The 27,420-nt window shown below is 37.5% G+C and overlaps 1 protein-coding gene across 5 annotated transcripts in view; it reads left to right on the forward strand.

Annotated features, from left to right (window-relative positions):
- Nucleotides 1–27,420, forward strand: part of CAB39L (calcium binding protein 39 like) — a 138,844-nt gene that overhangs the window by 24,628 nt on the left and 86,796 nt on the right. For 3 of the 5 annotated variants that reach the window (XM_017873768.1, XM_017873772.1, XM_017873769.1), the window contains exon 4: nt 14,688–14,722. The exons of 1 other annotated variant lie outside the window; for it this stretch is intronic. In XM_017873768.1, coding sequence (XP_017729257.1) covers nt 14,688–14,722 — 35 coding nt within the window. Of the gene's footprint in view, nt 1–14,687; nt 14,723–20,973; nt 21,443–27,420 lie in introns of those variants that run through there. One more of the 5 variants, XM_017873771.1, reaches the window with a different exon arrangement.

Genomic DNA, 27,420 nt, shown 5'->3' on the forward strand with positions numbered 1-27,420 from the left:
CTTGGTTTTTGCCTAATGAGCCTTTTCTGTTCCAGAATGCCACGTTACATGTAGTCATCATGTCTCCTTAGGCTCCTTATGGCTGTGACAGTTTTTCAGACGTTCCTTGTTTTTTTTATGACCTTCACAGTGTTCAGAAGTGTTGGTCAAGTGCTTTCTAAAAGTGTTCCTCAATTTGAACTTGTCTGATGTTTTTCTCTTTATTAGACTGGGGTTATGAGTTTTGAGGAAGATCTCAGAAGTGCAGTGCCATTTTCATCACATACTGTCAATGTGATTATCACTGTTGATGCTGACCTTGATCACTAGGCTGAGGTAGTATTGGTGAGGTTTCTCCACAGTCAAGTTTCCATAACCTCTCTTTTCATGCTGCTCTCTGGAAAGAAGTCATGATCTATAACTCACACTCAGGGAGTGGGGAGTTATGTTCCACCTGCTAATTACTTGGAATTCTTCTGCGTAGGAGGTTGTCCCTTCTCTTCCATTTATTTATTATTCAATTACTTATGTCAGTGTGGACTCGTTATTCTATTTTTAGTGATTCTTATTGTTAATAGAGTGAAGTCTTTCCCTTTTTCTTTCCTGTCACCAAAGAGTAAGAATTCCATTGAAGTTATAACTTACAAATTTGCCAAAAAGGTTTTTCTGTATTTGTTATTTTAGTTGAATTCCTTAACTTTTCTAGGTCTATAATTGCTTTTTGTTCTGTTTCACCTTATAGATGATGAGCTCTTTAGCAGTTAATGTTTATTTATGTTTGTGTTCTCCATGTGTTGTACCTGGCATATAGTTCTTGTTCAATAAATATTGAATAAATGTATTAATAAAGTTGTCGTGTATGGGAAGAGAGTTGCTTATTTGTTTTTATTTTCTGGTTCTTACGAACTTTTACCTTTACAGCAACTTAGGGTTGACTTCCCTTTCTCTCTCACTAATTTTACTCTTTTTAAATAAATTATTTTATTTTATTTTTTGTAGGGATGGGGGTGTTGCTCTGTTGCTCAGGCTGCTCTGTAACTCCTGGCCTCAAGTGATCCTCCCACCTTGGCCTCCCAAAGTGTTGAGATTATAGATGTGAGCCACTGCCCCTGACCCTAATTCTTAATCTTAATTCAGCATTAGGTACAGCAGTTCTGCTTGCTTCACTAGAGTTAGGCTTCCAAAAGCTGACCTTTATTATTATATTTTGTGATCTGCACAGACATCATCTCTTTAAGGCAGTGGTTCTCAAAATGTGGTCACTGGACCAGCAGAATCAACATCCCGTGGGGACTTGTTTGACATGCCAATTCACACCTGCCCTAGATTTATTTAATCCGAAATTCTGCGGACAGGACCCAGTAATCCGTTTCACCTGCCCTCCAGGTGATCCTGATGATATTAATGATTGAGCATCACTGATCTATGGTATAGTCCTTCACGAGTAGCACATCTGTTTCTTCCTCTTTTTATCCTCACTGAAGCCATATCACATTTCTGCATTAGGTCTGTGGATTTTGTTTTTTCCTAGTTTTTACGTATAACTTGGAAAAAGTCTGTATACTGAGAATATAAGATTAACATTTTCTAGTGTTCTTAAAATTGACTTAGTATCATCTCATTCATCAATTATTTTTGATGAGTCTTTCCAGTGTTTTTTAATACTTAAAGATTGACTTTTAAAATGCTTTTGGTCTTTCTTACTCTTGTAAGAATTGCACACTAATATTAGAGAATAATAAATTTGAGAAGTGCAAGGAATTCATTCTAGTTGCTTCTAATCAATGGTAAGTTTAAGAAATAAAAAAGTAAGGGAAGCCGGGTGCACTTACAGTCCCAACTATTCAGGAGGCTAAGGCGGGAGGATCACTGAACCTAGCAGTTTGAGACCAGCCTGGGCAACATAGTGAGACTCATCCCTCAAAAGAAAAAAAAAAAAAAAAAAAAATTAAGGGAGAAATACACTTTAAAATTTTATTTATTTATTTATTTATTTTGAGACAGAGTCTTGCTCTGTCTCCCAGGCTGGAGTGCAATGGCACAATCTCAGCTCACTGTAACCTCCGCCTCCCAGTTCAAGCCATTCTTCTGCCTCAGCCTCCCAAGTAGCTAGGAAGACAGGCAAATGCCATTATGCCCAGCTGACTTACTGTAGTTTTAGTAGAGACGAGGTTTTGCCATGTTGGCCAGGCTGGTCTTGAACTCCCGGCCTCAAGTGATCCACCCGCCTGGGCCTCCCAAAGTGCTGAGATTACAGGTGTAAGCCACCGTGCCCGGCCAGAAATAAATTTTTAAATGCCGACTTTTCCTTGGGCTAAAATTCTTTGGAAATACTTGACTCGTTCCTTTATCACAAAGTTTATAATTTATAAATTAGTAAAGGCATTTACCACGTAAGTGCAGTATCAGTGGAATGTTAATCTGAAGGGCCAGAAGATTTTGAGAGGAAAAGAAAATTGTTGCACAGTCAAGCTGTTTCATCGCAGTGTTGACATCTTTTGATTGTCTTTAATCATTCAATTGGAGATCTTATTGGTTCTTGGTATAATAGGTTATCCCTCCCCGACACACATCAAACAAATGGTAAATCTCTTTGTGATTTAATAAGTGATTTTTGACTGAAACTTGGACATTCGTGTATTATGGTTTTGTTGTTGTTGTTGTTTTTGTGTATTATAAGACTCTGGGTCTTACTTAAATCTGTGTTTTAGCAGGCACCCTCCAACACTACTGTTGGGGGTGGACAGGGTTGCCTCATTACCACCAGATGGGCTTGGACGTCCAGGTTCTCTCTTCGTTCTCAGTTGACAGCCTGGGGGAGGGGGTTTGCTTGTTACTGCTGGGTAGAGGAGGAGGTTCAGGCTCTCCACTAGGCCTCCACTGGTACCCCGCTCGTTAGGAGGTAGAGGAGTGCCTTATTACTGCTCTCTGATGGACCTCCACTGACACCATGTGGAGTGGAGGCCTTGGTACTGCTAAGTGGTGGTGAAAGTCTGGCACTCAACAAGTCCCCTCTGGCACCACTCCTGCAGTGGGGGGAGGAGCACCTTGCAACTGATGTGTGGGCTGCAAGTCCAGGCTCCTACAGTGGTCTCCACTAACGCAGATGGGGAAGGGGGATATTAGATCATGCTCAAGGGGGATGAATGTCCCAACTTTCCCCTTGTTCCCCATTTAGGGAAAGAGGTTGGGGTGCCTCCTCTTACAGTTGGACAGGGATGGAAGTCCAGGCTTTCCACTTGGTTTTTGCTGGTTAGGATGAGGTGGAGTTTCACTTTTTTCTGTAGTGTTTGTCTGGAGTTATTTATTGCCTAAAAGTTTTCTGTCTTGGTGCCCCTTTCATGTTTCTTTGGCTAGAGAAAGCAGTCTTTTTGCGGGGGCAGGCAGAGAGGGGAAGCAGTTTCTTTGCACTTGGTGTTCCTGGGTTGCTGGCTTCACCAGTATCCAGGGTGGGATATAGAAAGCAAAAATAAGAAAATTCAGGATATCATTACCATGTTTTTTCCTGGGTCCTGAGGTCCCTAGCCAGCTTACCATCTCTCCACCTGTCAGAATCCTTTTGGTTTTAATTTAAATTTCCTGCACAGATATTTTGCTCACTTGTTCAGATTTTATTCTTTGCCCTTAGATATTATTATTATTTTTTTCTTCATGCAGATGTGTTCTTCGCTTGCTAAATTTATTTCTTTTCTTTTTTTTTTTTTGAGACGGAGTCTTGCTCTGCCGCCCAGGCTGGAGTGGCCGGATCTCAGCTCACTGCAAGCTCCGCCTCCTGGGTTTACGCCATTCTCCTGCCTCAGCCTCCCGAGTAGCTGGGACTACAGGCGCCCGCCACCTCGCCCGGCTAGTTTTTTTTTGTATTTTTTAGTAGAGACGGGGTTTCACCATGTTAGCCAGGATGGTCTCGATCTCCTGACCTCGTGATCCGCCCGTCTCGGCCTCCCAAAGTGCTGGGATTACAGGCTTGAGCCACCGCGCCCGGCCAATTTATTTCTAAGTCCCTTAGAGTTTACTGTTATTTTAAATGTAATACTTTTTTTTTCTGCTTTGTAGTTCTACTTATTGATTCTTGACCTTATATGCAGCTATCTTTCAAATTCTCGTAATTCCAACAGTACTACTGATGCTTAGCATTTCTAATAATGTTAGAACAATGTGTGTTCTAGAGTTCTAGGATACATTAATTCTATCTCAATAAAGCTAACACATTTTATATGATAAATATAATGTACATGGCTTTTGGTTTTACTTAGAAGAATAAAGAAAAATATGTCTACCCAGAAGCCCCTACTTGCATTTTATTGTCCGGGACTAACTCACACTGACACCTTTAGCTCTCATTCCAGCTAGTCCGGAGGCTGAGGCAAGAGCCTGGAAAATTAAGCTTTTGTACTGTTTGGCAAAATGATGAAATAAATAGCATTTTGTTAGGGAAAAAGTAGAGAACGGATATTGGAAGGCAATTAGCTGTCTCTAATACATTCATAAAGTATGTAACTATAATTGCAAAATCCTAATAAACCAGCCAAGGAGTTGATTTGGGAAACATAAGATGAAAAAGTCAACAAGGTGAGGATAAATGGAGTTGTCTCATTAAAGTATATTTATGCATTATTTTTCAGAACTGAATTTATTTACATAGATAAATATGGTAAGACACTTAAATTTGTTAGCCTCCTTGTCAGTTTGTTGAGGCCTCCCTCCTTTTTTTCTTGACAGTGCTATAGAAATTATAATAAAATCTTGTACATTAAAGAGTATTAACATAATTGTCTTTCATGGATATCTAAATGGATATCTGCAACTTCCTTAAAGTTAATATGTTTAATATTTCTTATTTTATGATGGCTGTGATTGAATAATGTGTTTAAAAACTGGACAAATTGAAACAGAATGAATTTAATTCATCCTATTTGCTGTTTATTGATTCTTTTGACTTTAGTACTGGGATTGCTGATCTTGGTCCTGGATTTTAGAGATAGCGTGCTCTTTTGCAACTGTAGCATTCTTCTATATGATATGCAATAAAAGAAGGAAAAAAAGTAGTTTGAGCTCTTTATTCAGATTTGGCGGGGTTTGGGGAGGGGAAGGTCATAAAATCCCTGATTAAAGTTTTCTAGATCCAGCATCTCTTGCAAAGTATGAACCAAACAGATTAAAACAATAAAGTTTGGGGGTTTTGTTGTTGTTTTGCCAATTGACAGTACAAAAACTGAATTTGAAAACTATGATTCAAGCACTGGAGATTTTACATTTTGAATTTCATTTCTTCTTCTTCTTCTTCCTATTTTTTGAGGCAGGGTTTCTCTCTGTTGCCCAGGCTGCAGTGCAGTGGTGTGATCTTGACTCACTGCAGCCTTGACCTCCCTGACTCAAGCAATCCTCCCACATCAGCACCCTGAGCAGCTGGGACTAGAGGCATATGCTACGACACATGGCTAATTTTTGTATTTTTTTGAGAGACAGGATTTTGCAATGTTGCACAGGCTGGAATTTCTTATTTTTCAGTGGAATAGAACTTTATGATCAAAAGGAGGAAAATAAGCTTTTGAAGAACTTTTGAAAGACTTGATATTTATCAGATAGTTCTTTGAAAATATTTTGATCAATAAGGGTGGTTCATGCCTGTAATCCCAGCACTTTGGGAGGCCAAGGTGGGTGGATCACTTGAGGTCAGGAGTTCGAGACCAGCCAGGCCAACATGGTGAAACTGTGTCTCTACTAAAAATACAAAAATTAGCCAGGCATGGTGGCATGTACCTGTAATGACAGCTACTCAGGAAGATGAGGCAGGAGAATCACTTGAACCCTAGAGGGAAAGGTTGCAGTGAGCCGAGATCGCACCACTGCACCCAGCCTGGGCAACAGAGTGAGACTCTGTCTCAAAAAACAAACAAAATATTTTGGTGAATAAAATGTAAATTAATTGAAAACATATGGTTCTCTTCAAATATACATGAGGTGAAAGAGTAAAAAGCACATGGCAAAATGATGTTTTTAAAATATGTTTGCTTGGCTGGGTGTGGTGGCTCATGCCTGTAATCCCAGCACTTTAGGAGGTCTAGGTGGGTGGATCACTTGAGGTCAGGAGTTTGAGACCAGCCTGGCCAACATGGTGAAACCCCGGGCTCTACTAAAAATACAGTTAGCCAGGCATGGTTACACATGTCTGTAATCCCAGCTACTCAGGAGGCAGAAGAATCGCTTGAACCCAGGAGGGGAAGGTTGCAGTGAGCTGAGATCATGCCACTGCACTTTAGCCTGGGTGACAGAGCGAGACTCTGTCTCAAAAAAAATAAATAAAATGTGTTTGCTTTATTGAGATAGAATTAATATATTCTAGAATTCTAGAACACCCATTGAAGTGTACAAGTCAGTAGTTTTTAGTATGTTCACAGTTATGTAACTATCATCACAATTATTTTAGAACCCTTTCGTCACCCTGCAAAGCAGCTCTGTAACTTTAGCAGTCACTTCCCCTTTCCTCTCAACTCTCCTAACTCTAGGCAACTATGAGCCTTTTTTATGTCTCTGATTTGCCTATTCTGGACATTTTATATGAATGGAATCATACAATATGTGACCTTTTGAGACTGGCTTCCTAGTGTAGTGTTTTCACCCGTATTGTATTATGTATCAGAACTTCATTCCTTTTTTTTACCAAATAATGTTCCATTTTATGAATGTACCACATTTATCCATTCAGCAGTTAATGGACATTTGTTGGTTTTTTTTCCTACCTTTGGGGTATTATGGATAATGCTCTAAACATTCATATATAGGTTTTTGTATGGGTGTATGTTTTCGTTTCTCTTGGATATAAACCTCGGAGTGGGATTGCTGGGTTATACGGTGACTGAGTTTAATTTCTGAGGAACTATTGACCTGCTTCTAAAGCAGCTGTACCATTTTACATTTCTACCAGCAATGTTTGAGAGTTCCAGTTTCTCTGCTTTTTTGCCAGTGCTTAGTATGTCTTTTTCGTTATAGCCATCCTAGTGGGTATTCTCACTTTCTGAGTATTTAGCATAATGACTTGCAGGGTTTTTTTTTTTTACTCAAATTTTACTTTCTGGATTGAAAACATGGGATAAGAATTCTGCCTGTAAGCACTGCTGAAAACTTCTTGGGAGAACATGAGAGGCTGTTACAGTTTTATTTCAGTCTTTCCCCTAATAGAATCTCCCCATCTTCTTAAGCTCCCAAAGGTGTGTTTTATCGTTATTTTCTCTTCCCTTTCCCTGAAGGTTTTTGCTTGTTATTTGCTTCTGTTATTTTGATTCTGTTAATTTGCTTCTGCCAGGTGCCTGAGTCCAATTTAGATAATATTTTAATACCATTAACATATTATTATATTGTTTATTTTCATTATAGGACATGTTGGCTTCACTGTAGAAGGAAAATGTAATTTCTATCTGATACAGTAGTGTTAAATAGTTAAGTTGGATATGCTAGTCATATTTGTGGGAATTAGTTGGCATTTTTGGATGGCCTGGAAATGCATGATTGTTTTCCTCATTTAAAATAAGCAGACTGCAAGTAGGCAGATGATACAAATAGGAGTAAAGGAAGTGTTCTGAAATTGAATTGCAGCGTTGAAATTGAATCACACAACTCTCCTCAATCCCCTAAAATCATTGGCTGGTACACTCAAACAATGTAATTTTGTGGTATGTAAATGATACCCCAATGAGGCTATTCTAAAAATTGGAATATAAAGTGCTTACTATCTCAAAATTAACTATTCAACACTAATCAGGAATGGATTACTATCCGACCATTATCTTAATCAGGAGTGGATTGGGTTCAGGTAAGAGCCAGTGAGATTTTATATGCCAACATAAACTGTGAGATCTAGTTTGAATATCTATTTAGGCATCAAAGAGAAACACCAAATTAATATAGACTAACATTTGCTTGATTCTATGTAGAAGATTTTGAGATTATCAGTTTTCTTTTTCTGCTTCTAACAAGAGCATGAGGATATGTAGGACCTCTTGACTTTCTCTTACATGTTACCTAATTCTCAGTGTGTGTTTTTCCTCCTCAGCAGGCACATTAATAATAATAATAATATTAGCTAATATTTATACAGTGCTCACTCTGTACCAGGCACTGTTCTGAGTACTTTATATGTATATATTAATTCATTTAATCCTTATAATAATCCTATGACATAGGTACATTATTTCTACTTTACATATGAGGAAATGGGGGCCCAGAGAGGTTAACTAATTTGTCCAGGCACCTTGTGAGTTGCAGAGTCAGTACGTGAAGTCAGGCACGAGGCTCCAGAGCCAGTTTTCTTCATGACTGGATACTCTGTTACATAGTTCCTACAGGTCCAGGGGAAGAGCACTGTCTCCTTGTCAGCATTGTTCAAACTGTGGCTTTCCACTCACTAGAGGGTCATAAAATCAGTTTGGTGAGCTGCAATCCACATTTTCAAAATATTAAATTAATTGGCATAGACAATATCAGACTGCATCAGATGTGGTAAGAGCAGTTGTGAAACTTTTGCTTTACTTGCATGGATGTTAGCTTGTTACTGGGGTTTTTGGGTTAGCCATATTTTTTATTGTGGGTTGGGCTAAGGTTTGAAAGCACATTCTGTAGAGGGGCAATAGTTCTTCTATTTGGAATTATAGGCCACTGGTCTCTACTTGTTCTAAAACCAGTAACAGAGTGACATGTTCTACCCTCACTACAACCCAGTTTAGATGAACCTCGCCATCCACTAGCTCACATTCTAGTATCATTAAAGTTGTTCTGTATGAGGTCCAAATCAGCACCCTTCCTGTGCACTTAAAACTTTACTCAACATGAGGTTATAATGGAAACTCAGAAGTCTGTAGGCTTCACCAGTACCATAGTGTAGAGTGTATAGATTATAAATAATCAGAGCCCACATTTTAAATTTTATTTTTATTTTTTTATTTTTTTTTTCGAGATGGAGTCTTGCTCTCTCACCCAGACTGGACTGCAGTGGCATGATCTTGGCTCACTGCAACCTCTGCCTCCCAGATTCAAGTGATTCTCCTGCCTCAGCCTCCCGAGTAGCTGGGATTACAGGCGCATACCACCACATCCAGCTAATTTTTGTATATTTTTTAGTAGAGACAGGGTTTCACCATGTTGGCCAGGCTTGTCTCGAACTTCTGACTTCATGATCCACCCGCCTCGACCTCCCAAAGTGCTGGGATTACACATGTGAGCCACTGCACCTGGCCACATGTTTTATTTTTATTTTTAAAATTTTGAGAGACAGGGTCTTGCTCTGTTACCCAGACTGGAGTGCGGTGGCATGATCTCGGCTAGCTGCAGCCTCAACTTTCCAGGCTTCAGTGATTCTCCCACCTCAGCCTCCCAAGTAGCTAGGACCACAGGCATCCACCATCACACCCAGCTAGTTTTTTGTATTTTTAGTAGAGATGGGGTTTCACCATGTTGGCCAAGGTGGTCTCAAACGCCTGACCTCAAGTGATCCACCCCCACCTCGTATTTCCAAAGTGCTGGGATTAAAGGCATGAGCCACACTGCCCAGCAAGCCCACATTTTTTTAAATGCCTACTTAATGGGGAAACAAAGCTGCTTCTTTTTTAAAACAAAATTTCAACTTATAAATGCTATTGTAGAAAATTTGATTGTTACAGCAAATTATAAAGAAGAAAAAAAAATCTATAATCTTACTACCCAGAGAAAATTAGTGTTAAAATTTTGTTGTATTTCCTTCTAGTCTTTTATCTATATAAAATTATGCATGTCTCTGTACACACACACATAATTTTGTGTATATATATATATAATTTTAAAATGAATTTGAATTATTAGTCCTATTTCTTGATTTTTACTTAACATGTTTTAGTATATGAATATATATGGCAAAACTTAAAATGTTTTTATATCTCTGTAATATTCTAAGATGGTAGCATAACGTAATTTATTCAACTATTTCCATTTTGTAGATACTCTTGGCTTTCCTTTGTAAATAACATTGCAATAACATCATTGAACATCTAGCCATCTCTGACTATTTTCTCAGGATAGCTTTTTGTTAGTAGAATTAGTATGTTAAAAAGCATGAGTATTCTGGTAAATTGTTTCAAGAAAGGTTCCTGGGGATTTTGTTCTACTCAGCGGTATATGAGATTCTGTCTCACTACATTCTTCTAGTTCTTATTTAATTTTAAAAACTGTTGCTACCTCTATTTCTTGAAAAGAATGATTCTGTTTTTTATAAAAGTTATACTTCTTTTACTAAGGCAAATCTTTCATCTGCAGTTTTGACTCTATCCCAATGGAGAAATTGTTAATCTTTTAGTAAGCATGAAGAATTGTATAGAAAATGCAGAATTTGTTTCAAAGAAAAGCCTGGATAATTCATTTGTGATGAATGTTGTATCCACAAAGGGTTTGTTCAAGTGTTTGGAGATGGTTGTTAAATTGTCTTTTAGGGAGTTATGTCCTGGCCATTGGAAGACTCTCTGTTTTGTTGAGGTTTAAGATGAGTTAGGAATACATATTTGGAACTAGAAGCTGAGATAGAGTTTAAATTTTCTGTTTAAAAAAGGGAAGAAAAACTTGAAAGGCACAGGGAAGATCCAGCAGGAAATGAATAGGAACTCTTGAGAAATGCTATGTTGTGTATTGTGACACTTCATTGTGACTTCACAAATAAAAACTTACGAAAGCCAGGAAATACTTGGTGTATCTGGATTTCTTGTAGAAGCCAGTGAAGAGGGTGAGTATTGGTTGAAATGGGACCAAAACGTGTTGGGTGAGGTGTGCAGGGAACAGCTTTTTACCTCTCTCCAGGCTTATTCCTTTGACAACAAATATATGTGCCCTCCCTATCCACTACTCCACCTCAAAAACTTCCTTATATATTTCCCCTTTAACCACAAATTTCTTTTCCCCATTTCCCTACCTTTCTGTCCTTTTCTACTTTCATTCCAGTCTTCGAATTTTGCTAAAAGTATTTTCCTATGCTGGAATATTGTTCCTTTTCTATCTCACTATATCCAAATCCTAGTACTTTTCAAAGTGCATCTAAATTCTCATTTCTTAGGTATTTGCTAACAAGTCTTCAGGAAATATGTTGTTAGAAGAATTTATAAAGTCTATGATTTTGTACAATTTAAAAGTCCCATTTCTTTCGCTTACTTGTTTTCTTTCCTCACTTTGGTAATCTCTATATTTTACCTTATGATAAAATAAGGTAAAATATACCTTAGTCCCTTGCATGTTTCTTCTTACTTTTGTATTTTCTTCAAAACTTTGTATTCAGGTGTAATTATTTTGTATAGATAGCTAAGGGGTTCCCCCCCCCACAAAAGTTGTACAAGCTCCTTGAAGACAGATCTTTTGTCACAGACCTCTTTTGAATTCCTTAGAGAACCTAGTACCACACTAGGCTTCTGAAAACACCAATTAAGAGTTGCTTAATGCAGGGGTCCCTTACCCCTGGGCTGCAGACCTGTACCTGTCCATGGCTTGTTAGGAACCAGGAAGCACGGCAGGAGGTGAGTGGCTGGCTGGTGAGCATTACCACCTGAATTCCGCTTCCTGTCAGATCAGTGGCTGAATTAGAGTCTCATAGAGAGCACAAACCCTGCTGTGAACTGTGCATGTGAGGGATCTAGGTTGCAGGCTCCTTATGAGAATCTAATGCCTGATGACCTAAGATACAACAGTTTCATCCCAAAACCGTTCTCTGCATCCCAACCCTGCACCCCCAGGTCCGTGGAAGAATTGCTTTCCACAAAACCATCCTCTGGTGCAAAAACGTTGGAGACTACTGGCTTAATGTAATTGAGTAATAGTGGAGAATTAGTGAGATTTAGCCCTCAAACACACTGGGTATCCAGTGCATATCCAAAAGCCATAATGGGCAGTTAATTTGAAAATTAGTTGCATGTGTAAATTTTCAGAATTATTGATAACATTATATTGAAACCAATGACAGCTTTTGCATGTTTATCAACTCTCAGAAACCAAAATATTTAAAATGAAAAAAGTGCTCATTATTAGATTTGTGCAAAAGTAATTGTGTTTTTTCCCATTTTTTTAAATGGCAAAGGTAAATTTTATTTATCTATTATTAGAATAATACAATAATCACTTTATAGCTTTTTTCCAAGGAGAATTAACATTGTGTCTTTAAATTCTGATTTGTTTATGTTATCAGTGACTAATTTTAAAATATATTATAAGATAGCAAACCAAAAACAAAAAACAACACCCTCACCTACCTAAATGTCTATATATAGAGAAGTGGTTAAACAAACTGTGGTACAGCAATATTAAAGAACACCAATTTGTGCTGAACCCCTGTCAACTCCAGTGGGGATGGCACCAGATTCTAGAGGCCAAAGAGACCCAGAGCCAGCAAAGGAGACAGAGGGTTTTTGGAGGAGTTTACATACAGGGGAGAGAGTCCAGTGGCAGCGGGCTGGGCAAGAGAAACAACTGCTTGCAACAGTCACGCAGTTTACACAGCATTTTCACTTAATGCCTTCTCCCTAACAACCTCCACCTGGTAACCTTCATTTAACCCAAAACAAAGGATCTCGATCCCCTCTATGCCCTGTGTTCCATGAGCCAGGCTGGGGGCTCAAATGTTCCTCATAGATAAGGAATGGATCTCCAACCTATCCTAGATTCCTTAGCTCGGAACTGTGAACTGCATTCAGGGTCATCCTCGGGATATACTTAAGTTTTCGGTGCCAAGTGCATCTACTTTGCAACCAAGCAGCACTTTTAAAAGAATGAAATAGAGCTACCAAATGTAGAGAAATCCAAGATCTACTATAAAGAAAGAAATTATAATGCAGTGTGTATAGTATTATCTCATTTAAAAATTACCTTGGTGTGTATTCAAACAAATACATATATCTATGTATGCCTGGAAAAAAGGTCTGGAAGGATAGCGCTTTGAATAGTGTTTAGCCTTGGGAAGTGGAATTAGAGAAGAGGAAGGCGGGGGATTGTCTTTTTTTTTTTCTCAAGATGGTCTCTCTCTGTTGCCCAGGCTGGAGTGCAGTGGCATAATCTCGACTCACTGCAACCTCTGCCTCCAAGGGCTCAAGAGATTCTCCCACCTTAGCCTCCTGAGTAGCTGAGATTACAGGCACACACCACGACACCCAGCAAATTTTTTGTATTTTTGGTAGAGACGAAGCCTCACTATGTTGCCCAGGCTGGTCTCAAACTCCTGGACTCAAGCAATCCACCAGCCTCAGCCTCCCAAAGTGCTGGGATTACAGATACAAGTCACTGCACCGGACTGAGATTTTAAAACAATTAGGGAAGCATAGGAAATAAAAAATACTTTTTTAATGGACATTTAATTTAAAATTAAAAGGTAAAAAGACATTTCTAGAATCAGCATAGCTAGAACAGTACACTGGTTTGTATTTTATTTGTAAAACAAGATGCCATTCTGTGGTTACAGTTATTAAAACTTTTTCTGTGATTAATAGTTATTAAAGGAGTATAATCATTTCTCCTATGCTAGATCATGTTTTATAAGTCTTCAGATTTGTGGTAAAATATGTTTTATAAATAGAATCCACTATAATTACTGGATGAATTCCACAGAGATTTTTCCTTTCAGTAAATTACCTGAATATGTTATATTACCCATGCTATGTGTTTGTTTGCCATAAATGGCTTTGACTCTGAAAATTGCCATCTGAAGTACTTTCATTATTAAAAAGCTTTATAACTCTGTAGAAAGAGACACTTTGAGACTAGTTTCCCTTGACATTTTAAACCAAGTTATTTATAACTCAAGGTTTTCTGTCCCTTCACTCAGCCTGCTTCTTTCTCTCTCCTTTCTTTCTGTGTTCTCTTTAGATCCTGTTTTTCTTCTTGGCTTCAGAGCACCAGCTTACAAGTTGTACTGTTAAAGATTTATAACAGTAATAATATGATTTTCCAACATACAATTTTTGTATAGTTCTGGTTTCAGAAATTTGTAGAAAAGTGAAAATGTGTAAAAACTTGGAAAATTGGAGTATGACACACCTCATAAAAGAGTGTGCATCAGTTCTCAACAGGGTGGGAATTGTTCTTTTACTAAAAGGTATCTTGTGTTCTTAACTGACTCGAGCAAGAACTTTTCATGAAAGCACCAGTTGTGGAGAAAACAGAACATGGATCCAGCAAAGAAGGACGAGGAAATATGAGAATTATTAGTATCACCATCTGCCTGTGGTTATGGCACTAAGCCCATGTTGTTGTTATGATGCTAGCTATATATTGAATCTCGGGACTCCAAGATCTGTTTCTTAACCTCATCCTTTGTTATTCCTTAAATTGGGCAGTTGGTGGAAAATCATAGCATGTACAGTATTTCACTTAGTGTTGTTATATTGTTTAGATATAAGTGGAATTGTATGGATATAAGTGGAATTTTAACTGTTAAACAGGATTTGGTGTACATGAGTCACACCTTTTAGCTTTTCTTCTTACTGTATTTATGTGGATTATTTTATTTTCTTTTATTTTAAATAGGGAGAGGGTCTCCCTATGTTGCCCAGGCTGGTCTTGAACTCCTGGACTCAAAGGATTCTCCTACCTCCTGCCAAAGTGCTTAGGATTACAGGCATGAGCCACTGCACCCAGTCACATGTGGGTTTTCTGGTAAGACCAATTTTCACTCTGCTCAAGCACATATTCTCTTACTCTACCTTTGTTTTGTTCAGATGATGGTGAGTCCTGCTTTTCTGAGAAAACTGAGGTAAGCATGTGCTTCCTAACTTCATTCCTCTTTCCCTGGGCAGTCTCTACTCATGCTTTCTCCTCCTTCTCATTTTAGAAAAATATATATTATTCCACTTATGTTCCTGATCCCTTCCATTGTAATCTCAAAGATCATGCCCCAATAATTATCCCCTTCTCATCTTCTACCTTCCTCCTGTCTGTCCCACTCAATCTACCAAGAGTTGAAAGTGTTTTTTTTTTTGTTTTTTTTTTAAAGCAAACAAAAACCTCTTCTATTAAGCCCTTCAAGCTGTCCTTCTATTCTTTATATCCAACACTTGGAAACAGTAATATATGTTCATTTCTCTATTACCTCATCCCTAACCTCTTATAATCCTAATCCTATTGTTGTATCAGGTACTACTAAGTCTCCAATCTCCCATACAGTGTTCTAGCCATGGCATGGGAGATTTGGGCTACGTATGCTACCTAGATCAGAGCCAGTGTTAAGAGTTTCCCAGAAGGGCTGGCCTGGAGTCCTCTGCCTGCCTCATGCTTTTCTATACTGCTGTATGCTCTGATGGTCCATGCCTGTCTTTGGTCTTGCTGACTACCAGTCTATGTCTTTAGGAATTTAGGGAATATGAATTCTTAAAAGTCCCTTTCTCTGTGCCAAGTGGTTCTCTAAAGGCCCCTTTCCCACTAATACTTTTGCTTTGTAAGAATTGAAAGTGGGACTTAGAAATTAGACTACAGGGTTGGGTAGTAAGTACTTTTAAATGCTTCTTTTTCCCGAAGGTCCCTTTTCTTTGGTCATACGATAGCATACTTTTCAGTTTCTCCTCTCCCTCTCTAACCACTGTTTCTTTATTTGCCTTTTTTCTTTTTTTTTTTTTTGAGACAGGGTCTCACTCTGTTGCCCAGGCTGGAGCGCGGTGGTGCAATCTCGGCTCACTGCAACCTCTGCCTCCAGGGCTCACACGATCCTCCCACTTCAGCCTCTCGAGTAACTGGAACCACAGGAGTGCACCACCACACCCAACTAATTTTTGTATATATTTTTTTGGTAGAGATGAGGGGCCTTGCCATGTTGTCCAGGCTGGTCTTGAATTTCTGGACTTAAGTGATTTGCCTCCTAGAGTGCTGAGATTACAGGGGTGAGCCACTACACCCAGCCAGTTGCCCTTTTTCTACCAATACCTATAGATGTTTCTTGAAGTTTTGTCCTTGGCTCTCTTTTTGGTCTCTCTCATACTGCAGTGGCAGGATGGATGACCCCCAGATATATTGCTCCGGTCTGTTTTCTCTCAAAGTTCTAGTTCCGTATGTTCAGCTGCCTGTGGGCATTTGTATCCAGAAGTCTTGCTGGCATCTCGGACTTGTTATATATCAAGTAACTGGCTATTTCATAAAATTTATTTTTCTTCCTGTGGTTCTTATATGTTTTAAAGGTATAACCTGCTTACTCTTACACGGGCATGGGAACGCATTGTGATCTTGACTCGTCTCTCAATTACTATTCACATTTTTTCAGTTGCCAAACCTATTCTCTCTTATACTCTTGTAGTCCTTTTATTCCCACTGTCTGGTTACCCTCACTGTCATCCTAGACTACTGAGTTACCTTTAATTTAATCAGCTATTGTTTCTTTGCCCTTTTGATTCTTCTTAATACACTGCTAAATTCACATTTATTACGGAAAGTTCTGATCACATCATGGCTCTGTTTTGTCCGCAGATTACTTAGCTCATTCACCTAGCACTCAGTCTCTCCATAATCTGACCCTAATCTGGATTTCTAGTTTTTGTTTGTTTGTTTGTTTGTTTGTTTTGAGATGGAGTTTCGAGCCCAGGCTGGAGTGCAATGGCACAATCTCCCTTCCCCTTCATTCCCTCTTTCTTTCTTTCTTTTTTGACAGGGTCTTGCTCTGTCACCCAGGCTTCAGTGCAGTGGTGCAATCATGCGCCACCAACTCTGGCTAATTTTGATTTTTTTGTAGAGATGAGGTCTTGCTATGTTACTCAGGCTGTTCTTGAACTTCTCTGCTCAAGAAATCTTCCTGCCTTAGCCTCCCAAAGTGCTGGGATTACAGGTGTGAGCCGCCGTGCCTGGCCCAGATGACCAGATGATTCTTGTTGTACCTTAATGTCCTTTTCTTTCAGACTGAAGAACTCCCTTAGCTTTTCTTGTAGGACAAGTCTGGGTTGATGAAATCCCTCAGCTTTTGTTTGGGAATGTCTTTATTTTTGCTTCATGTTTGAAGGATATTTTCACTGGATATAATATTTCAGGATAAAAGGTTTTTTCTTTCAGACCTTCAAATATGTCTTACTGCTCTTTCCTGGCCTGTAACATTTCCACTGAGAAATCTGTTGCCAGATGTGTTGGAGCTCCTTTATATGTTATTATTTTCTTTTCTCTTGTTGCTTTTAGGATTCTTTCTTTATCCTTGACCTTTCATTGTTTGAGTATTAGATGTCCCAAGGTAGTTTTTTGGGGGCAAAATCTGCTTAGTGTTCTATAACCTTCTCGTACTTAAATGTTGATCTTTCTCTAGGTTTGGGAAGTTCTCTGCTGTCTGTTTGGATAAACTCTCTACCCCAATCTCTCTCTCTACCTCCTCTTTAAGGCCAATGACTCTTATATTTGCCATTTTGAGGCTATTTCTAGATCCCGCAGGCATGCTACCTTATTTTTATTATTTTTTCTTTTGACTGCTCTGTGTATTTCAGATAGACTGTCTTCAAGCTCACTAATTTTTTCTGCTACTTGATCAGTTCTGCTTTTGAGAAACTCTGATGAATTTTTCAGTTTATCAATTAAATTTTTCAGCTCCAGAATTTCTGCTTGATTCTTAATTATTTCAGTCTTTTTGTTATATTATCTGATAATATCTGAATTCCTTCTGTGTGTTATCTTGGATTTCTTTGAGCTTCCTCAAAACAGCTATTTTGAATTCTCTTGAAGGTCACATATCTCTGTCATTCCAGAACTGGTCACTGGTTCCTTATTTAGTTGGTTTGGTGAGGTCATGACTTCCTGGGTGGTCTTGATGCTTCTGGATGTTTGTCAGTGTCTGGGCATTGAAGAGTTAGGTATTTCTTCTAATCTTCACACTCTGGCCTTATTTGTACTTGTCTTTTTTATTTTATTTTATTTTATTTTATTTTTTTTTGAGGCGGAGTCTCGCTCTGTCGCCCAGGCTGGAGTGCAGTGGCTGGATCTCAGCTCACTGCAAGCTCTGCCTCCCGGGTTTACGCCATTCTCCTGCCTCAGCCTCCGGAGTAGCTGGGACTACAGGCGCCCGCCACCTCGCCCGGCTAGTTTTTGTATTTTTAGTAGAGACGGGGTTTCGCCATGTTAGCCAGGATGGTCTTTTTTATTTTTTTTTCCAGACTTCTCAAGGATGAATGTATCTGTCCTTCTTAAGAAGGTTTTCCAAATCTTCAAAGGGAATTGAGTATTGTGATCTAAGTCTTTGGTCACTACAGCCATATTTGCATTAGGTGATATTCAAAGCCCAGTAATGTTGTGACTTGCAGATACAAGGAGATACTGCCTTGGAGGTCTTGGGTAAGATCCAGGAGAATTCCCTGGATTACCAGACAGTCTCTTGTTCTCTTCCCTTACTTTCCCTCAAAGGGAGTCTTTCTCTGTCTCTCCTTGCTGAGCTGCCTACAGTTGGGGGAGGGAAGGGAAGCCCTCTTGTGACCACCACTGCCAGGACTATACTGGGTCAATGCTGGGTCACACCTGAAGCCACCACAGTACTGGGTTATGCCCAAGGCCTGTAACAACTATTTCTTGGCTACTGCTGATGTTTATTCAAGGCCCAAAGACTATACTATATAGTATATATATACTCTATATATAGTATATGTATGTATACTATATATAATATATATAGTATACATTAGGTTCTTTTAAGTTTCCCCATAGTTGAGGGATTCTCTGTTCATTTTTATTTTTTTAAACTTTTTTTCTGTCATGCTTTATTTTGATGTGTTCCGTCACTGTGTCTCCAAGTTTACTAATCATTTCTTCTGCAGGGTGCAGTCTGCTATTCATCTCATTTGGTATAATTTTCATTCCAGAGCTTATAGGGGTTTTTTCTTGTTGTTGTTGTTTAAAGATCTTAGTTGGCCTTATTTGTGATTCTAGAGTTAGGCAACACTTCATTCCATAAAACAGAATAAATATTTTCTCAGAAACTGTAGTTTTAATTCTTAGAAATTTGATCTGGATCTTTTTTATATCTGCCATATCTCTCCTTAACATTCTTATCTTTCTAATACCTTCTTGAACTTATGGAAGATATTTTTGATAGTTTTAATGTCTTTGTATACTAATTCTATTATTTGTGTCATTTCTGACTCTGTTTCTAACGATCTATTTTTCTCCTTCTTATGCATTATGTTTTCCTGCTGCTTTGCATGCCTGGTGATTTTTGACTGGATGGCAGATATTGTGAATTTTATGTTATTGTGTGCTAGATTTCAAAAAATTTATATAAATATTTTAAAATTTTACTCTGGGTTGCAGTTATTTGGAAATAATATGATTCTTTCAGGGCTTACTTTTAATCTCTATTAGGAGGGACCAGAACAACCTTTAATGTAAACCTAATTTGGTTCCACTACTGAGGCAATATCCTTCTGAATACTCAACCCAATTTCCTGTAGATTATGAGATTTCTTCACTCTTGCTGTTGGAAACATGGAATGGTATTTAATAGGAATTCAATATACAATCAATCATAAATAATCTTAGTAATTGTATGTTTTAAAGTCCTTGACTTGACTTTGTGCCTTTGAATACATTGTAGATTGATATAGAGTCTCCCAATTTTAAATTAACTTTGCCATTATCCTAAGAACCACTTTTATCAATTCTGAATTTCTTTAATTATACTACAACTCTTGGAGTATAACCCAAGATACTAGACGCTTCATACCCTGAGTGATTTAGAATTATTTCCATTTAACATCTCTTTAAAAAGAAGAAATAAAACTCTAAAATTATAAAACTACTAATTGAAAGAATAATTGGCAGACTAATCTCTAGTCATCTTTGATACCTTTAATAGGTGCTAAGAAATAACCAAATAACTGTATAATATAGTTAAATTTTAATCCTACTTTAAATAAACCAGATCAAGACATCTATATTTTAAGGCCGACTTTTACTGACATTTTTCTTAAGGGGTATAAACAACTATTTATAGATATTTACCTTTCACCTTACTTAAGCTTATATTCTTAGAGAGATTTTAATTCTGCAGAGAATAAGAATGTATTACTTAATAATAGGTCTAATAACTACTTCTGTTCCTTCTGTACTTGGGAGCTCCGTCAGTAGAAGGGCCCAAGACTTTTGATTAGGGACATAGTGGGAGATGGAGGACCTAAAAGTGTTTTGGGCTAAGGAACTGGAACAGAACTCCAAAGCAGGATCTGACTAGCATTCATACAGAGCCAGCACGTATTCCAAGCTGCATACATTGCCTCCTAATTCCAAAGACTCCTACAAATGCCATCTAAGCCTGCCAGCCATGAGCCCACACTCAGCTTTTCACCTAATTCCTCAGCCCCAAACCTTACAGAGAGTTTCATATTTTTAAGATACTTTACCCTATAATTATATGTGTATAATAACTTTAATAATTTTTTGTAGCCTTTAGCCTTTGTAATTCTTATAAGAGGTGTTATGCATTCTGACCGGTAATGCTTAGGGGGAAAAATACCTTTCTAATGGCAATAATTACATTTGGTTTGCACATACATGATTAAGCTGCTCTGTTGTTTTGGTGTCAATATTTTCTATGTTCTTTGTAATTTTCCCTTTTATAACTGCAAATTTTGGTCTAAGTTTCAAAATAGACCATATTAAGAAATACATTAAGTTTTCATAAAAATCACACGGTTTAAATTATAAGTACTCTAAAACCTTCCTTGCTTTTTAAATGTTAAAATTAAGTTTCTAATACAAGTACTTGTGTGTTTACTTGCTCCACTTTCTTATAATTGGGAATAGCATCTTCCCTGAGGAGCTAGCATATTGGCAGGTGAATTTGTTATTATTACTATCAACATGCCTTTTTTTAAAAGAACGTTTATTTACATTTTTAAACAAGATGGTCAAGCCAGTTTAATCAGTTGACAAAACCCCGTTTATGAACAAGTATAAGACTTAAGGCAGAAAAGTGATGAGAAAAAAATTTGTTTATCTCTAGACTTTTTTCTTTTTTGGCCCAAGAATTTATTTTGCCTCAGCTTTACACGCATTCTTGTGACGTTACAGGACTGGGGAGGGAGGAAGTAAAAGAGGGAGCTGTAACTGTGGTACGTATCTGAAAGCAAGTGTTAGAGAGGGAGTGGAGGACGCATAAGCAAGCTGGTTTGACCAGAAACAGAACTGCCTGTGACAGATTAAGAGACAAGCAAGGCTTGGAATCTGAGAGCAAGCAAAGAGAGTGGAAATTTACAGCTGCTCTATGTGAGTGTTCAAGTGATCATTTTCTGGTAACGTTTTCCGGTGGTAACTGTTACTCTTCAAAAAGAGGGACAGAAAGTCAAGACCGAATTGTGGAAACTCTTCTCTCTGCCACGCCTGGTAATAGGAGGCAACCTCTATTAAATGGACGATAAAGGTTACTTCATCTAAAGTGCTTTGAGCTCAAGAAAGAGCTGTCTTCAGCACCTCACCATGTGTCTACGTTTTGTTGCTTAGAAAAGCCTAGGCATTTCTGTAACATTTGGTGAGTATCAACAAGGCTATCTATACTGGTTTATAGAAATGGAACGAATATGGTAAACTTTAGTTTTAATTGAGGTTCTGCAGTTATTACTTATATATTCATTATAAACCATGCTGTTACCTTGTTTCTTTGTGCATAATGAATTGCTGTTACTAGGAGAGGTTTAAAAAAACTACAAAACAATACTTCTCTGTTGCCTAAGGCACTTGAACCATTACCAACTATTCTGTGTTCATGGAATATCTTATTTTGGAAATGGGTTTTTATTTACAAAGAGTTTCCAAAATAAAATAGTGGCAGTACAGTGTGCCATTTTCATGTTTCTTTTCAACTGCATGAAAATTTGAAAGTTATCTCTTTCTGTCTACTGTTAGTAAATTTTAAATTATCACTGTGTTTTGTATTATAAATTACAGCATTCTCTCATAATTTAAATAAAAATGTTGATACTAGTATTTAGAAAGATATATAATTTAAATATTGACTGCTTCTGTTAGACCCAATAAGTGACACCTGATTTTTCCTGCTTTATGTAAAATCAATGAATGCACTTGGGTTTCTAAGTAAGGAATAGAAAGCAGTTATTTTGTTATTACAGTTTATACCAAGCTTTCCTCTCATATAATCTCATTCTGTTAAAGAGCTAATATAACCTGGGGTGTGTGTGTGTGTGTGCTTGTATAAGCAATAGAGCAAGGAAAATAAACTCTTAAAATATCTATTCACATTCCAATAAAACCTTCTTTGTATAATCTTAAAATAGGAGAGTGTATGCTAATTATATATATCTTTTTAAAGACCATGGATGGAGGCATGTAATCATTCTTCTGTAGGAGGAAGAAAGTGTATGTTGTTAACTGTGAAACTGAGTCACTGCATGAAGATGCACCACTCTAAGCAGAGTTTCTAATCTACCCTCTGCTAGCCTCAAGAAATATATATGTCTTTAGTTATTGATTCAAGTGAATCCTTTAAGGCAAAACAACTGAAATGAGAACTTCTGCAGAGTATTAGTAAACACATTAAAGGGGCTTGTACCCTAGATAGACTATAAAATGGCTGTACTTTCTCTAACATTTCCTCTACGTGTACAGAAACCTGTAGAACAGGTTTTGTTGTGTGGGATTTTGAGGGTTTTTTTTTTTTTTTTTTGACTGTTGACCTATGTGTAAGAAGCAGCTCAGTTGGTCTGTGAAAACCTTTTCTGGACTAGTTAGTATCTTGCACTTAAAAGTAAACATCATAGAGATAGTATCACAAACTTACTTTTATTTCTTTATAGATTTTCCCGTGCTCAGTCCTTCTTAGACTGGTGGAAAATTATTTGCATACAGCTTCACACTCTTCAGAATAATTTTTTATTTTAAACTAGTCATTCACTGTGTTACCTTAGTGATGGTACCATTTCCCAGGCCCATAGGAATGTAAATATAGAAATAAAGAATAATGCATTCCCAATTTACAAATGCTTAGTATTTCAGAAGTTTACCTGTGAATGGATTGTTGGAAATTTAGAACCCATTTTCCCTGGGAAACAGTTTATCAAGTGAGTGTTGGGCGTTTATTATAGTCGAGGGATATGTTTTACCCATGCTGTAGAAAAACCATTGCTACCTTGAAAAATATAAGAAAGTCAATTCCAATGATGAAACTAAATATAAAATAATTATGTTAGATAAGATATTATTTTTATTCTAAATATAAATGCTTAAAGAAAAGCAAGTTTAATAGGTGGATAGGTATTTGGAAGGATGCTTATGGGTTTTCTGGGTACTTTCATGAACTTTCAAGGTTGATTGCACTGTTTTTGAGATCTAATCTGACATTGAAATCAGTGATTTCTCTTTTTCTTGCTACAAGAATATTTCTGGCCATTGAGTTCATACTTAGCCATTCCTAAGGTCTAGTCCAGTGTGTGGCACATAGTAGGTACCTGATAATAGTTATTGCATGAGGACTAAACTGTTTCTTTGGTTCACAAAATTGAAATGAGTTATTTTCCAAGATATCCAAAAAAGGAAAGAGGCTTAGGGGCACACCTTTTTCATTATGAGAAAGAGATGGCCTGACAAGAATTGATTGAATTGTGAGATGTGAACAAAGCAAAAGTAAGATAGAATAGGTCTAACTCTGAAGAGAGCAAGAAAAGACCATGGTGTAACTTGGTTGTTGTCTTGAATGAGTAAGAATGGTGATGAGGGGAGGCAGTTTACAAAGGTATCTTGAGTGCATGGGACATTCTAAAGTCAGGTGTCAACTTTAACTCAGAAGGATTCTGTCTTTGTAAATGTTTACTAGGACCCATATGAAGAAATGTGACTTCTTTGGAAAACTTTTCTTGGGTCTATCCAAATTAACTTTATTGGTCCTGAAAGTGTCTCTGAAGTGCCAGTATATGAAATTTAAAAGTCAGTAATGCAATATGCATATGTAATGAAATAATAATGAAATAAACAATACAGTAGATGCAGGTTTGGGTTATCGTGGATGATTTGTAATGGTGTAAAAACTCTTCCATTTGATCAAGAAATACTTTCTTTAGTCTATTTTAAATCTTATGTAAAAAGTAATGATTTTGAGTAGTCCTAAACGGTATATAGTAGGTTCTTAACGAATATTTACTGAATGGATGAAGGTAGATTTGGACAGTTTTCCATTTCTGGGATATATATATGGGTGTTTACATGCACATATATATTCATAATGTGGCTTAAAGATTATATTTAGCTGATAGTCACATAACAAAGAAAAATCTATTAAAACTATATTAGCCTGTCTATTAATTATAGTCAAAGTTGGTATTTCACTAATTAATTAAACAGAGATCTTTACTGCTTATAAGTGAGATAATATACTTTCCAGTTTTGTAAATTAATGTCTTAAATGTCTCAAATTTCTAGCAGAAACTCATATAGTCTCTTCCAACTTTGGAAGCGTGAAAGATTATATTAAATTACTCAGCCAGAAAAACCGAATCAACTTCGAACAGCTCGGGGATAACAGACAACTTTAGCAAAATCACTTTCATCTCTACTCTCTCATGTTAATGTTTTTATAGATTGACAGGTCATAGACAGGCACAGGGCTCACTGAAGCTATGAAGTAGTTGTATTTCACACTATTTGTATAAACCATGCCTTAATATCAATAACAGCATCTAAACAAAATTTCTTATGTGTAATATGTATGTGCTTACAAGAAAGAATGAAAATGAATTATGAGTTTCCCTTGATAATTCTATTTTAAAGAGTAACCATTTGTTAATTTCAGTAAGATCTAGTGCTTTAATGATAGCTACCAGTTTTTGAGAATACTGACTTAGGTTCAGATCTGTGCTATAAATTGAGATTGTAAAATTCTAACATAAAATTTTCAATCATTGACATTTATTAATAGCTAATAAAGGCAGAAAATTTTCACTCTGACAAATGACTAGAGCTGTCAACAGAAACATTAGTGTGAACCTAATGAATAAAGTTACTAGTTTTTTTTTCTGGAACTACAATAGCCTACTAGGATCCTTAGATAATAAATGTAGTAGTAGTTGTATATATTCCTAACATTATGTGTTAATTAGTTTTAAAAATGTATTTCAGTGTTACTGTACATTAGAAATAAAGAGTAATTAACAAGGGACATGAGTTTCTCATTAAAGAGTTTTTCTTCTGATGTAAGTCTGACTGATGCTCCCAGATGAATGGGACTCATAAAAAGCTCCTCGCAACTTTTCCATTTCTGTGTAAATTGCCCATTTTAGAAAATGCCTCTCCCTCAAATTCAGTTAATAAAACTTATAAAACAAGTTATTCTTAGTCATTTTGAACTGAGAAAAAGGATTATCCATGCAAGTCATTATTTATACTTCATTGTTTCACTCATATCTATAGGTTTTCAAGTACAAAATTCAGTTGTGGTGCTTTGTAATTACATTTAGGATGTATATTTTAAAATGGAAAAATTGAAGCATAGAAGATACTGATTGGAAGATTCTTTGACATATATAATATGCTTCATAATGATATGGTATTATTACATATATAATGATATGTTTGTAACTTAACCATCTCTGTGAAGGCAATTCTAAATTACATTTTTTGGGGGAGAGTCTTCCTGGATACAGTAGCAAATAGAGTAGAACTTTAAGGTGCACGTTTTTGTTTTAAGATTTTCATATAATCAAATGCACCCATTTTAGGAGAACGGTTCAAGTAATATTGACATACGTATGCACTCATCTAACCTCTATCCCATTTAATTTTTAGAAATGAATCTTACAGGCACAATTATTTGTCATGTACATTTGATTTCATTTCTTTCTATCTGTGAATCCTATTTGGAATACAGATAAAAGAATACTATCCCTGAACTTTTCTGAATTTTTTTTAATTTTTATTTTTTTGAGATGGAATCTCGCTCTGTCACCCAGGCTGGAGTGCAGTGGTGCGATCTTGGCTCACTGCAACCTCTGCCTTCCTGTTTCAAGTGATTCTCCTGCCTCAGCCTCCTGAGTGGCTGGGATTACAGGAGGGCGCCACCACACCCGGCTAATTTTTGTATTTGAGTAGAGACGAGGTTTCACCATGTTGGCTAGGCTGGTCTCGATCTCCTGACCTCATGTGATCCGCCCACCTCAGCCTTCCAAAGCGCTGGGATTACAGGCATGAGCCACCGCGCCTGGCCCTGAAATTTTTTTTATGTGGTGATAGGTTTATTTTAATTTTTTTAGTTTAACAGAAGGTGCCTGTGCCTTAAGTTAAATTAACAAGCTCTTAAGAAATCATTTTGGAAATGTTCCTCTCTAACTCATTGTTGATTGTAAAATAAACTTATGTGAGGAAAAGAAGGTTTATTTTTTAGTTGACTTTCTTCAAATGAGTTAGCGGTTTGGTTATACCTCTGGAAATGTTGAGACTTCTCTTTTGGCTGCAGAGATAAATTTTCCACTCCCTTCGGTTTTCCTGAGAAACCCTTGACATTCAAAACATTGTTTAAAAAAAAATTTTTTTGAGACAGAGTCTCACTATGTTGCCCAGGCTGGAGTGCAGTGGCACAAACGTGGCTCACTATAGCCTTGACCTCCCAAAGTGTTAGGATTATAGGTGTGAGCTACTGCACCTGGCCTTGAATTATTATTGAATAACATAGTTGGAGATTAGATATTAGACATTTTTCCCTTTGAAATATTTTAAGTGGGATAACAACAAGGGCATTTAATGCTCCAAGTGGCTATTCTCCTCTTCCCCTAGGTCCTTTCCCACCCCCTTTCCCCCCACCGCCAACTCTCCTTTCCATTTATGTCACTGAACATATTCAGATGACTCACTTGAGTGGTTGATTTTGGGCTGTCTTCAATGGTGCTCACACACAAGTTAGGAATATGAAATATTTTACTGTGTATTAAGAAAGAGAATGCTGCCAAAATCTACTACAAAACCTACAGGGTGTGAGTTCCCTGGGAGCAGAGTTGGATGATCTTTTTTGAAGCTTTCTCTCCAGAATCTGAGTCAAGTACTACTCTTTATGAAACTTTATAGCCAAAGGAATCATATTTGAATAATGCTTTGAAAAGACAGGACAGGCCAGGCGTGATGGCTTACGCCTGTAATCCCAGCACTTTGGGAGGCCGAGATGGGTGGATCACGAGGTCAGGAGTTTGGGAGCAGCCTGGCCAACAGGATGAAGCCCCGTCTCTATTAAAATACAAAAATTAGCCGAGCATGGTGGTGAGCGCCTGTAATCCCAGCTACTCAGGAGGCTGAGGCAGGAGAATCTCTTGAACCCGGGAGGTGGAGGTTGCACTGAGCCGAGATCATGCCGTTGCACTCCAGCCTGGGCAACAGAGTGAGACTCCACCAAAGAAAAGAAAAGAAAGGAAAGAAAAGAAAAGAAAGGGAAGGGAAGGGAAGGGAAGGGAAGGGAAGGGAAGGGAAGGGAAAGGAAGGGAAAAAGAAAAGGAGAGAGAGAGAGAGAGAGAGAGA

The sequence above is a fragment of the Rhinopithecus bieti genome, unplaced genomic scaffold (genome assembly GCF_001698545.2).
Source record: "Rhinopithecus bieti isolate Rb0 unplaced genomic scaffold, ASM169854v2 scaffold_7398, whole genome shotgun sequence".
Lineage (NCBI taxonomy): Eukaryota > Metazoa > Chordata > Mammalia > Primates > Cercopithecidae > Rhinopithecus > Rhinopithecus bieti.